This window comes from Barbatula barbatula, assembly GCF_947034865.1.
Source record: "Barbatula barbatula genome assembly, chromosome: 23".
Lineage (NCBI taxonomy): Eukaryota > Metazoa > Chordata > Actinopteri > Cypriniformes > Nemacheilidae > Barbatula > Barbatula barbatula.
Genome location: NC_136786.1, coordinates 7,357,729 through 7,371,749, shown reverse-complemented (window position 1 = coordinate 7,371,749; position 14,021 = coordinate 7,357,729). Strand labels below are relative to the sequence as shown.

Below are 14,021 nucleotides of genomic sequence, written 5' to 3'. Positions count from 1 at the left end.
AGGACCTTGGCACCTGAGCGGGATGCGGTTCCCTGTGTTCCGTATTCAGGTACCAAGAGTCCAGCCGTGGGCTGCGGGGAAGGCACTGCAGTGCTGCGGCCCGATGCCCACTGCATCGGTCTCAACCCGGGCTCGACTGGCCGTAGCCGGGAGCTGCAGGGAGTCCTCAGCATTTGACGTCAGATAGTTGCCATCAGATGTTGCAACCGAAGGAAGCGGACGGTGTTGTGGTCGTGTCCACATGAAGACCCCGCCTATCAACACCGCCACTCGCTGGAAGGAAGCGGACGGTGTTGTGGTCGTGTCCACACGAAAACAACCAGCTGTAATCGCAATACCGTGATCGACATGTGCAGCAGTTTGTGGATGGTCGAATCCATGAACGCTACTTCAGCATGCTGGTGACCCAGACATGTGACGCAGGTATCGGCAACAACGTTGAGAGACCGACAGAAAGGGAACAAATCATGACAGACCTGGTCAACTTTATCAATCAGAGCGTTTCGGAAGGAGGGACTTCATATAGATTGGAAGAAATCCATTCCAGATAATAAACCAGACAAGACTTTAATAATAATAATTAATAATATAAACCAGCTCAGGACCGAAAACACAAGGCCATTATAAGTAACAAGGGAAGATAACAATATGCAGGTGTGGGTAATGAGACACTAATGGAAAGCTAACGAGGAAATGTGAGGGGCGGGGCCAAAGACGAGACTGCAGAGAAATCACATCGTGTCGTGACCGACAATAATGGGTTTCTCTCCTCACCAAACACGCAGCTCTGTCATGATTCTGCAACTAGACTCGAACATCAAGACAAAAGGAGGCAGAAGCATGACATACAGAGACTAGTACATCTGTTCCATCTGCATCTCATTGAGCTGCTGATTTCCCACACAGTGCTTAAGATGTGCAAGTTTCCTCTGCTTTGCTCATAACACTGGATTAAAAAAATCATTTCAGAAATCCCAAACCAGAGAAATAATGGATTCCCTAAAAGTCATTACATCTCACTTTGAATTCTTCTACCTAAAGGATACATACATTTCCAAATAGACCAGCCAGCCTTTAAATTCATTTTGAAATGTAAATGTTTTAATCCTCATCCTCATGTACTGAAGAATCAAGTGAAATGTGAGAGCAATATATTCAGAGTGCTGTAGCTAAAGGTGTTCTCAGGCTAATAATAAAACTTGCTGATGCTTTTATTATAGCAAGAATTTAAAGAATATCCAGACTCACACACAAACAGAGGAAAAAGCATATAAAAGTGATTCTGAAAGTTAAAGGAGCTGTATGTATTAATTTAACTGTATTAAATCAAGTTGATCGGATGACCTCACGAGAGTCTGCATAACCTTGGCTTTAGGTGAATTTGCACCACTGTCTGTCACAGTTTATGTCACGTGTAGCGTGTAGAGAAGCACACGACAACAGAGTATAATCCAAAGGGATTAGATCCATGGGGAGACAGGAACAGGAAAAAACACGTTAACATAAACAATACCAGACAATGAACAAGGACACAGATTGAGTTTATATATATATATATATGGGTGATGAGCCTGATGACGGGCAGGAGTGGGGATTACAGACACGAAACAGGTGCAGCAGCGCATGGCTAGTGAAGTCCGGAAACTGTGACAGAACTTTTCAAAAAGCCTAACGAAAAGCAGCTCTTCACGTTCTGACCTGCCTTACACCGCAATACCCGTGCAGAAGCTGTGGCGGTTGACATGATCTGTCAGTCACCTTCATTATCTTGCCAACTTGTCTTTCATTGGCTGTGATGAAAGTCATAATGTCGTTTTTCTGATTTATAATAAAAATCGGACTGTGGCCCCTTCATAACAAAAAGACTGGGGAAACGCTTCTCAGTCTCTTCAGTAGATTTTCAGTTTAGATTTAACCCTTTTAAAGACACTCTTTCTAAGGTGACACTTTTAAATATAAGGCAAACTCCACCCCTTATACCTGGTTATATTGAGTGAATAGAAAAAAGTCCAATCATTCTATAAACCTGCTTGTCCTCTGTATCGTTGCTGGAAATGACTCATGAGAATTATTTTTTACAATTGATTTAGAAGCAAGAACATTAATCATGGTCATACCATCGACAAATAAATCGGATCCATCTGGTAAAGTAGCTGGGGGTTTATATGTGTGTTTTATTGCAGGTTTAAATGATTTACAGAGATTAACAAGTATATTTCTGTGTATCATCAGTTTACAGGTTAGGACGTCTTCATGTGTTTCTTCTGGCATGCTTTCTTTGTACGTCAACATATCTGGTAAGTTCATCAAAAAAGATTTTAGGCGTTCGGAAGGGTATTTACGGGAAGGGCAGGTTAATAGGCCTATGCAAAATCAATATTGATGCCAACAATAGCCTACTTGGCAAAATAATGCTGTTTTTTTAAATTATGATAATCTTAATAATTGTCGACATGTGCTCCCAAAAAATATGTTTTACCTGTGGTTTGTTTTTCAATTAAATTTAGAATCACATCATTTTCGTTTTTTCATTAATGCTAATGCTGCATTTCTAAGGTTGGCTAATTATGTTGGCTTGACAGGGCCAACATACCGTTCTTGTACTTAAACGTATTATGTTGGCTTGACGTGTTTTTTCATGTATGTTTGTTCATCTGGTAGCGATTGTGGTTATGCACTCTCGTGCTGCATTTGTCTAGTGGTTTGACTGTAGGCCTATAGTGGTTTAGCTTTTGTTGAAACTAGTAACTTTGTATTAGCACATATTGTACTATGACATATCGCTTATTGCTCCCCGAACTCTTTGTAAGTCGCTTTGGATAAAAGCATCTGCTAAATGTAAATGTATAGCCAAATGCAGTATAGATGTGCTCTGCGGGTAAATATGTCCACAAACTGCCGTGCTTGATATTTTGCCCTGTGTCACGAATGTGGTGAATTGAGTATGAGGAGGAAAATAGCGCCCCCTGCGGTTGTTTATTTGAATTTTCTTTTTTTTGGTTTAAGTTTGTGAAAATGACCGTGTGAAGTTAACTTAATAGAACTTGTTTATAATAAAGATTTAATATTTTTCTATATAATTTCTGTTTTCGTTCATGCGTAATCCTACCTTGACAATAAATCTGTGTACTGCTTACTGAACGTTCTCCTTAGTTTTTGGTTCCCTTTTGGTTATTGTTTTGAGCAACCAGAAAATAACAAGATAACAATATTCCCTAATGGTTCTTTTTTGCAACCAGAACATAATCAGAAAATAACGTTCAATTGTGCTTCTGTTTTGGTTTTATTAAAAAACTTACAGATTTGAGAGTAAACCTATATTTTCGATTGATTTGAGACATCTAAATCAACAGACTATGATGTAAGGACTGAAAGTTGGGGCTTTTGATTGTTATATCTAAGTTACAGCCGCGCTATACTTCTGTGGTGAGACAAGAATATTGTTAGCCTGAAGATAATTAAATGTTTATTATTCTGTCAGTATAAATCTGATTTAAATATTGTGTTGAAGTCACTGGTTATTTTATTTCAATATCTATAATGTCTGATTAGACATTAGAAATTATACTGTGCGGTTTAAATCGAAAACAATGCTACTTCAGTAATGAAAAAAATATTTTTTAGGCTAAAAGAATAATCTAATGCATGATTTTCATCCTCCATATTGTGTGGGATGATTTATATTCTTAGATTAGACAAGCGATGGATAAAAGAACAGCATGAATGTATTTATTACTGACGTGTAGTGAGGCCAAACGGACCCGAGACAGATATTATAAACTTACGTTTAAAGGTTTGTATTTGGTTATTTTTACGGAAATAAATCGTCAGCGTAACAATCTCAGAGGACGTGGTTGGCTGGACTGACACAGGCTTTTATTCTTAATTCACAATAGAGTTAGCAAAGAAGGTAATTCACAACAACACAGGTGTCTGTTTCTCCAGCAGCGCTGCGAGTAGTCAGTTATGGTTCGAAGTCCGGGTAGAGCTTTCCAAGCTGATATAGTTCCTCACTGTAGAGCCCGTCGTCAGTCCGTCTCTCTCTCCCCGGTTCTCTTCACCCTTATATCCGGTCTCCCCGCGCCCTTACTGAAACGAGATACAGATGTTGATTGTTTGCAGATGCCCCACTGACTCACTGCTTGTCTCCCGGCTCTCTCTCCCGCTGCGGACCTCGCTAAACCACGCCCCCTCGCCACAGTTTCATGGTTTCAATAACATTAGCGGAACGTTCCCTTAACGTTAATTTTTGGTTTCCAGAACGTTATGGGAACCAGAAACTAACGTAGTATTTCCATAAAGAAAACAACCTTAGAAAATACCATTCTGGTAACCAAAAAAATAACGTTAGGGGAATATTCTGATAACCAAACATTTTTGTTGCGGGATCCTTGCAACATAATTTTATGTTAAACGCTAAAACGAAATGAGATGGATAACCGCATATAGATCGCTCTCTAAAATTTGCTCCGCCGACTTCACTATTGACTTCCTGATGTGATTGCCCACACATGAGGTTTGTGGAAAACGTGGCCTCGGGGTTAGAGCGCCTGCTTCCTATGCCAGATCTATGGTTTGTACTTTGAACACACCGCTGTGATTCAGGTAGAACCGGTTACACATGTCGGCACAGGTAAAGCTCGTTTTAGAGTTTTGACACAAACCATTTATTCAAACTTAAAAAAGTGAGTTTATATTAAACAAATATCACATGTGAAAGGTAGACAAAGGTTAGACTATCTCACTAAGCATCCGAGCATCCTTGTCAAGGCCCTGGCCCCGCTAGAAATTGTACGTTCCCAGAACGTTCTCAGAACGTCCCCACTGGTGTTCAAGACATTGCCTTGTAACATTCCCAGAACGTTCTGAGAAGGTTATGATGTGGAGTTCTTTAAAGGTTAGGGGGACGTTATTTGGGGACCTTTAAAGAACATTCAGGACGTTCTTGGAATGTTTAGGAGACCATACTTTATTAGGAAATTGAACGTTCCCAGAACGTCCCCACTGGTGTTAAGTACGTTGTCTAGTAACATTCCCAGAACGTTCTGAGAAGGTTATGATGTGGAGTTCTTTAAAGGTTAGGGGGACGTTATTTGGGGACCTTTAAAGAACATTCAGGACGTTCTTGGAATGTTTAGGAGACCATACTTTATTAGGAAATTGAACGTTCCCAGAACGTCCCCACTGGTGTTAAGTACGTTGTCTAGTAACATTCCCAGAACGTTCTGAGAAGGTTATGATGTGGAGTTCTTTAAAGGTTAGGGGGACGTTATTTGGGGACCTTTAAAGAACATTCAGGACGTTCTTGGAATGTTTAGGAGACCGTACTTTATTAGGAAATTGAACGTTCCCAGAACGTCCCCACTGGTGTTAAGTACGTTGTCTAGTAACATTCCCAGAACGTTCTGAGAAGGTTATGATGTGGAGTTCTTTAAAGGTTAGGGGGACGTTATTTGGGGACCTTTAAAGAACATTATTAGGAAATTTATAATGTTTCCATTATTAGGAAAAAAAATTCCTAATAAAATTTCCTTTTATTAGGAAATTTTACGTTCCCAGAACGTCCCCGCTGGTGTTAAGGATGTAAGGGTAAGGACCTTCACAAGACAATCAGTAAATTTTTAGGACTTTCCCTGTAAATTCCTATTACATTTTCAATATGTTCTAGGGACCAACCTAAAATGCGATTTCCTGGTTCTATTTAGGTTCCTATTAATATCCTATTAAAACCTTTAGTAACATTACAAGTAACTTAAGGGGATCAAACTTTACTGTTACTGCAGCACTTCTTTTATACAGGTACTGCAGAACCTAATCACGAATAAGGGGAGAATAGACAGAGATATCAAAAAGAATTATATTTATTTCAAATTGGCTTTGTTGCCATGAAAACTTACACTTAACAAAACGTCTTTGTGTGTGTGTGTGTGTGTCAGTCAGTCAGTGTCTCTGTCTCTGTCTTCAAGAGATGTGCCAAGATTTCCTTCTCCTTCCTGTCAAAAAAAAGAAAAGAAAAAGTATTTTCAAATCACTTCACTTATGTTTGAATATCTTTTCTACATTTCTGGATAGGTAAAACAAAAAAGTTTTGCATGTTAACAAAGCAAATCCAAACAGAAGATAAAAATATACACTTATTTGGGTAGTTTATTTAATAGTACATTAAGAAGTTAATCTCTAGGATTAGAATTTAATTTAAAGGAGAAATTTGAGCGCTGGTAGTATCATGGACAGCTGGCTATCATGGATGGAATGAATTCCATTAGCTGCAGTTATTTCTGCAAAAGTGGGTCAGATCAGGTACTGAAAACAAAGATTCACATACTTTTGCAAGATTTTTAACACTGGATTATTTTGAGAAAGTACACATTTTTCTCCTTTGTTTGGTTTGGATTCTCTTTGTCTACCTTAAAAATATGATGATGTTTTATATAGGTTTAAGCAAAAACATAGAAAATTCTTCAGGGTGAATAATAGCTCAGTGAACATAACAACTTACAGGTGTAATGGCCACCTTGGCACGATGAGGTGCATGTTGAAGGGTTTCCCCAATGCAAACATCAATTTGCTTTTCAGTTTGGCACATGCACCTAGAAAGGAAGGTACAGTAATAAATGTTAATACATTGATACAACACAGAGGTGTCACAGTTCGGTATGTTTTCAAAACAGCAAAAAGAATGAAATGTCTGTAAAATTAGAAACCAGACCATTTATTTTCCCTTTCCCTAGAGCGGATAAACGGTCCTTTTAAAGTAAAAGTAAAATGCACACAGGCTGTGTTTTACAAAGATGTAAAACTCTAACAAACGAGCTCACCATCACAATGTTATATAAGACATATTTCTCACCATCACAATGTTATATAAGACATATTTCACACACTTTAAGCTCTTATTTTCCAAATGTAATAGGGTTAGTGCAACAAATCTTTTTGTTTGTAATTTGTAGGCCTACAGAAGCGTCAGCCTTGTACCGAACGGTTCAATAAGAATTCATGTCTTGTTACACTATTAGCAGACATGGTTTATCATTTTCTCCTTAAAACAGTTGCATGAATCAGTAAGAGGAAAAGAGAAGCTTTGAAAAGCTTACTTAAAACAATGTGGTGGAGGGATGTTCCCATGAAGGCCAGCTTTCCTTTTCTGCCTTTCAGGCTGTAATTGGACCAGACCTCATTCAAAGCGATTTTACGGAGAATTCTTCTCACAACGTCCCCGATGCTGCTGCCTCAGACCATGCTCAAAAACTGGATCTATGTAACATATAAAGAAAAATATTTAAAAGCAATTGTTAGTGTTGCAATTTAAAACATTATCTTTAAAAGCACAATGGGTCTTTAAAGTACATTTTATTCCACCCCAAAATTAAATTGTTGTCATTTAATATAATTCAATATAATTAACATAATCAACGTCCAAATAAGTAAGGAGATTGGTAAAATAATCCTTGACATCAGTGGTTCGACCTTAAACTACAATTTAAAAAAAAAGTTGCTACGATTTGGGGCGAAGCGCTGAACGCATGAAGTTGGAAAAAAGTCTACTCGGAACTCAAAAGTGCTTGAGGTCATGTGCCTGGATAGCTTTTTCAGTGGTTCGGTCTGATCCTCCACTCAGAATGCATAAAAATATCTTAAATTGTGTTCCAAAGACAAAGCTTTTATGGGTTTGAAATGACATTAATGGCAAAATGTTTATTTTGGGGTGAAGTATCACTTTGACATACCATCTTTCTTTTTTCCTCTGTGCCCTCCAGTTTTAAAAGCAACACTTGCAGCTCCTGCATTGTTTTGCAGGGCCCCTCAATGTTCTCCTGTGGTGGTGTTGAGGTGGATGCAGGGACAGGACGGTTCTGCTGAATGGCCTGAATTAGGCGCTCAATAGAATTTGCAACGTCTGTCTGCATTCTTTCTATAGCTAGCAGCACCCGCTGCTCAGATTGCCTAATAAGTTGCTGGAGATCTGACAAATAAAGATAGAAAAAAAGGCATTTTGACATTCAATTATTCATATGCGTGCGTGGTACTTAAAAATAGGTCCCACTCTATATTAGGTGGCCTAAATTAGTATGCACTTACTAATGTAATTTGATACAATGGACAAATTATGTACATATTAGGGATGTTAATGATTAATTGAGGATCGATTGATTGTGGATAATGATTTACTCGACTAAACTTGAAGCAAGGTCATGCACATGCGTGCGAGTTATGCGCAAAACAAATACAGCAGACTCAATGCAAATTAATTTTAAAAACGCAATGGCTATCTACATATTACATTACTTGGCTACCAAAATAACTTCTTTTTGCATTTTTATAAAAATAAAAGATACTTCACTTGGACAATGGTTTATCATTTGCTCCGTAAATAAAAGTTTGAGCACGCCTGTCAGCCCGAGCTGCAGCCACAGCAGGCAAGAGGATTGACAGATCAAGGCGAAGAAGAGGGATGGGTAAAAAAAGAGTACTTATTTGTTTGATGTAAGTACATAGTAGTAGTAATAAATTATAGACATTGGCATGAAGGTATTACCAGATGCAGTGCTTTGGCCTAATGTCGATAGTAATATACTGTAATTAAAAAGTGTAAAGATACAATTACCTGCATTTACTGCACCCTCTGAATGACTGGTTTCTTGGATGTCATGGGTATTTTCTGTAATTGAAAAATTTTCTGTGTTATGGTTATTTTCTCATATTCCCAAACTTTATACATTTCACCATATGTTTTACTTAGACTTATGCATAAGTCATATTTAGGTCTAAAACCTGAACAAAAATTTAAAACAAGCTATAAAAATATATAAAAATATACACACCCTCTCATTTGATGTTTTTAAAGAAGTCTCTTATACTCACCAAGGCTGCATTTTTTGGATCAAAAATACAGATAAAAATAATAACATTGCAAAATGTAATTCAAAGCTAAATTCTCATCAGCTGTTACTCCAATCTTAAGTGTCACGTAATCCTTCAGAAATCATTCTAATATGCTGATTTATTATTAGAATGATTCATTTATATATATTTTAGAACCTATGATTTTTTCCAGGATTCTTTGAAATAACAAGTTAAAAAGAACAGCATTTATCCAAGTATTTTCTAACAATTTAAATCTGTGCTATGACTTTTTATTAATTTAAAACATCCTTGGTAAATAAAAGTACAGTACATTTAGAACAGTAGTGTATATTGTTAGAAAACATACATTTAAATTAATTGTTGTTCCTTTTTAACCTTTTATTGATAAAAAAATTTGTAAAGCTAAAATATAAAACTATTAATCAGCACAACTATTTCCAGAAATGATAATAAATCATCATATTAGAATGATTTCTGAGGATCATATGACACTGAAGACTGGATTAACAGTTTATGATTTTAATTACAGATATAAATAAAATGTTTATGTTTATTAATGTTAAAAAACACTTACATTGTTATAATATTTCATGTTATAATATTATTCTGTATTTTTGAAAAGCATAATAAACTTCTTTTAAAACATTAAATGAAACTGGTATATTAAAAACACACACACACACACACACACACACACACACACACACACACACACACACACACACACACACACACACACACACACACACACACACACACACACACACACACACACACACACACACACACACACACACACACACACACACACACACACACACACACACACACACACACACACACACACACACACACACACACACACACACACACACACACACACACACACACACACACACACACACACACACACACACACACACACACACACACACACACACACACACACACACACACACACACACACACACACACACACACACACACACACACACACACACACACACACACACACACACACACACACACACACACACACACACACACACACACACACACACACACACACACACACACACACAGCTTTTTTGGCATGTTAACTAGTTGACACCCACACCAGACAACAAATCATCAAATCAACAAGAAATTCCTCCAAAAGTTAAATCTGTTACTTACAGCTTGGGGGTTTAGGGACACTTGGTTGTGGGTTTTGAGAAGATATGGATGTTTTTTTCCTTTGTTTCGGAGGCATCTCATTTTCTCCTATTAATTAAGGATAAAACAGTGAGTGTTTCCATTTTAATGACTATATTCTGAATAAACTACAAACGAAATATATATATTTCTTTAGTCAACACATACTTTTTAATTCCAAATTTTTTTAATCTCTAATTTTAGCTGTTCCATCTCCGCAACATTCTGTACTTCAAAGCTCATTATGCACGTCTTCTCAATAATTTAACATTTTTAGTTTTTCACCAAGCATGCATAAACACTGTTTTCTCAAAAACACAATAATTTATAAACATTCTGTTTACATATTATTACAGCAGTTTGTTCTGATTACAGCGTTTTCAAACTTTTTTAACTGATAACACCATAATACTATTTACAGTAATATAATGAATGAAAAAACAGTAACTTTACCTTCACTATCTGTCCAGTGTCTAACTTACGCATGTTTTCCACATCGTCCTCACTTTCCACATAAGATGTTTCAACAGCTTTTTTGGCTCGCTCTCTAGCTGTCTTGTAGTTGTCTAAGGACACAGTAAATTTATGTTTTATAATTTTGGTAATCAATATTTATGTGTGTAAAGGCAGTGTACCCTCCATATTAATTAATTTTTATTAAGTTTTCTCACCAGTCTCTGAGAGTATTCTTATTTTATATCGTTTCCAGAGCTCCTTATCTGGCCTGTGACAGGCCTTTGACAGGCCTTCTACGGGGCCAGTAGCAAGTTAGAACCTAAAAAAACAAAGGCTCCATAGATCCTTGAATCACATGGCTCGCAAAGGTATGATGTCAAGTGCAAGAATACTCTACATAGGAGCTTTCCAGAGTTAGTGCTTTCTAGAACTTCACAGCAGGATGTTGGTCTAACAATGTAAACATTGTTATGATGTTTCATTTGAATTGGTCTTTCTTCACCTGTTTCTATTGGAATCTGTGAACGTTCTTGGAGCCGTTTTGCTGCTTGGATTAGAACATGGTTTCCTGTTCTAACCATCTTTTTCAGCTGGTGCAGGTAGCTTTCAAAAGAAAAAGCACTCCATCTGTCTAATGATCCATATGTGGTGGCATCAGCAGTGAGGTGAAGCAGTGAGTGCACATTGTACACTAAAAATTCCTCGCCATATATGAGACAGCCTTGTTCGACAAAATATGTGAGGAGTTCATGGGCATACATGTTGAATGTTTGTGTTAAATGTGGAGACACTAGTATACACATTGCCACACTAAAGACCATGAAATGACTGTAAAGTGTTTCTGGTAGAAACTGAAGAACAACTTTGCCTGTTTAGAGCATGAACTGTCTGAATTCAGTGGCCTTCCACCTCTCTAATTCATCCAACCTGCGTGGCTTCCTGGCAAATACATGGGGTATGTCACATCTCAAATTCCTTAGCCTCTGATTGACCTCCCTCAGCTGAGCTGGCGATAGCCGATGCCCTGACTTGCCCCGTGACCACAGTAGGAGCATTTTTCTCATCACTCCCAGGCAGCATTGGTGCATGTAGTCAGCAGGAAAAGACTTGACCATGTCAATTGGGAGATTGCTGAAAGGGGATGCAGTATTTTCCTGATGGTGTTCTGGCTGGTGTTGCTCTCTGAATGAGACATCATCTCTCAAAATAAGGTCATGCACCTGTTGATACGTTATGTGCCCCACCCAGTTTCCTTTTTGGGTGCATTTGTCACAGCCATAGTAACCCAAAAATTGTTTGATGCACTTCAGCATGGCTTTTGGTAGTGCATCACATGTTATACATCTCAATCTCACGTTGACTCTTTTTTCTCTCTAGAAAAGCCATTCATTAGAACCATGCTTAGCTCATTTGCTATGACTTTAATGAAGTCCAGTGATTTAGGCTTGGCCTCAGTAAGGGCGATGGCCAAAGGAAATGTGCTTGCTGGTTTTAGATGTACAGTGCAGAGTACAGGCCAGAAAGACTTACTAGTGCTCTTAAAGAGGGGCAGTCCATCTATATTGAGGGATATCTCAAGCTCAGAGATGTCTCTTGCATAATTGTAGGTATACCGATTCAAGCACAAGATAAATAGTTCAGTCACTCCAAATTTAACTAATTCTACTCCAGATACCATTTGGCTTTCAACCGGATCAGTTTTTAACAGTGCTTTAGCAGTGAATGGAAGGTTTTTATGACATTGATTCCTAAGAATTTTAAGCAGTGCATCTGCAGCATTGTGCTTGATGTTATAGCCAATGATACATTTCCTTAACTCCTCAGAAAATTGTTCAGTGGGCATATTTACGTTTGCAGTCTTCTCAAAAAACACTTCATCAATTTCGCTACCAGAAGATTCTCTATCCATATTATCTGTGTCTACAGCCATTGTATGTTGTAGCGGTGTGTGACCATTGAGTGCATTGATGCCAGTATTGAAAAACCTAATTTCCTCATTGTCACTATCAAATACTCCAGTCATTCCATTTTCTAGGCCTGAGTCCTGGACTGGCATAGTCTCTCTGGGATTCTGTGCTCCAATGTCTAGCAAAGTACTAGGACCAGCGTTTTTGCTGTGCACATTTTTCATTTTCCTTTGAACCCTTTGCCATAGCCGTTTGTATTCTCTTTTCCTGTCTGCTGCAGGCATCCAGCTGTGTGACACAGCTCTGTGTTTTCTTCTCTGCAAATGGGTATAATGATGTTTACTTTTTGTAGCCAACCTTAAGATTGTTAATTTTGTATGCAAGCAAATTTCCGATAATACAAACCAGAAAAAAGCATTTGTATTATTTTACAAAGTAAAAATTGTATTGTAATAACTAGGGCCATGCGGTATATCGTGTTTGTACTTGACATAAGTGATATGTAGGGCCCTATAAAATCCATTTTATTTTTTCCCAAATTCCATTTTGTCTGTTTTAATTTTTGCAAATTCAGTTTTTTCCGTTTAATTTTTGGCAATATTTTTTTTTTATTTTTATTTATTTATTTATTTAAAAGGGACAATGCATATGAATGAACATAGCTTTACAGCAATGTACATATGCCAAAATTAGCCCCCAGGCTATTTTACATTTGTAGTCCCTATGCGAAGTCATCAAACAATATCTAGGAAACACAGCTATAACATATAATTTAAACATGAATTGACTAAATTTAAACACACACACTTAACAGCAACGTATAGGAAATGACACAATTAGTAAACAGGACATCCAATATGGCATACTCATACATGACTGATACACACATATACACATACATAGTAGAGTGCTACTTAAAGTGCAGTGAGTGTGTTATCCATTTCTAGAAGTGCAAATTAGTGGCTGAAAAATGCTGAATTTAGTTTGTTGTACATACATAAAATTACCCTCAGTAGTACAGTGCATCGTATCCATTTATCTAAATTACACCAAGTATTATTAATGAGCACATGTTTGGTTTGTTATAAGCCAATGTTTAAGTTGGTTCTTAAAACTGGGGAAGGTCGGGCTTTCTCTCACAGCAACCGGTAGTTGGTTCCAGATCTCTGTCCCCTTAATCGATAGTACACATTGGCCATATGCTGTATGTCTGCGAGGCACCGCACAGTCCCCTCTCGTACAAGCCCTAGTTACACTTCTGCCTCCGTCTGTTGTTTTCGCTTTAATGTAGGCACTTAGTGGGGGAGGGGCAAGACCATGCAATGACTTGTATACAGCACCGGCATATTTAAATTTTAAGAAATTTGCAAAGCTTAATAGGTTATATTTTTACCCTTTACTGTTATTTTAGTCGTAAAAAGTTGGTGAAGGCTGCTTACATTTTCAGGTAGGGCTCCTCCCTGATCTCCGGTCACATAAAAGTCATGTGGGAACTGCTCAGCTTGTATCTTTGTATACTCAGCGTCAAATTTATAATTTTTTTCGCTGACGAAAGCAGAGCCGTGGAGAGCCGCTTCGCCATGGTTTCAGTGTTTTGAA

At 37.7% G+C, this 14,021-nt stretch overlaps 1 protein-coding gene across 1 annotated transcript in view; it reads left to right on the top strand.

Moving 5' to 3' along the window:
- The first annotated feature begins 2,015 nt into the window (after nt 1-2,015).
- Nucleotides 2,016-14,021, top strand: part of LOC306911998 (NXPE family member 3-like) — a 32,040-nt gene continuing 20,034 nt past the window's right edge. Inside the window, exons 1-2 of the mRNA XM_079487746.1 lie at nt 2,016-2,144; nt 2,233-2,297. Coding sequence (XP_079343872.1) covers nt 2,108-2,144; nt 2,233-2,297 — 102 coding nt within the window. The 5' untranslated portion in view covers nt 2,016-2,107. The remainder of the gene's footprint in view (nt 2,145-2,232; nt 2,298-14,021) is intronic.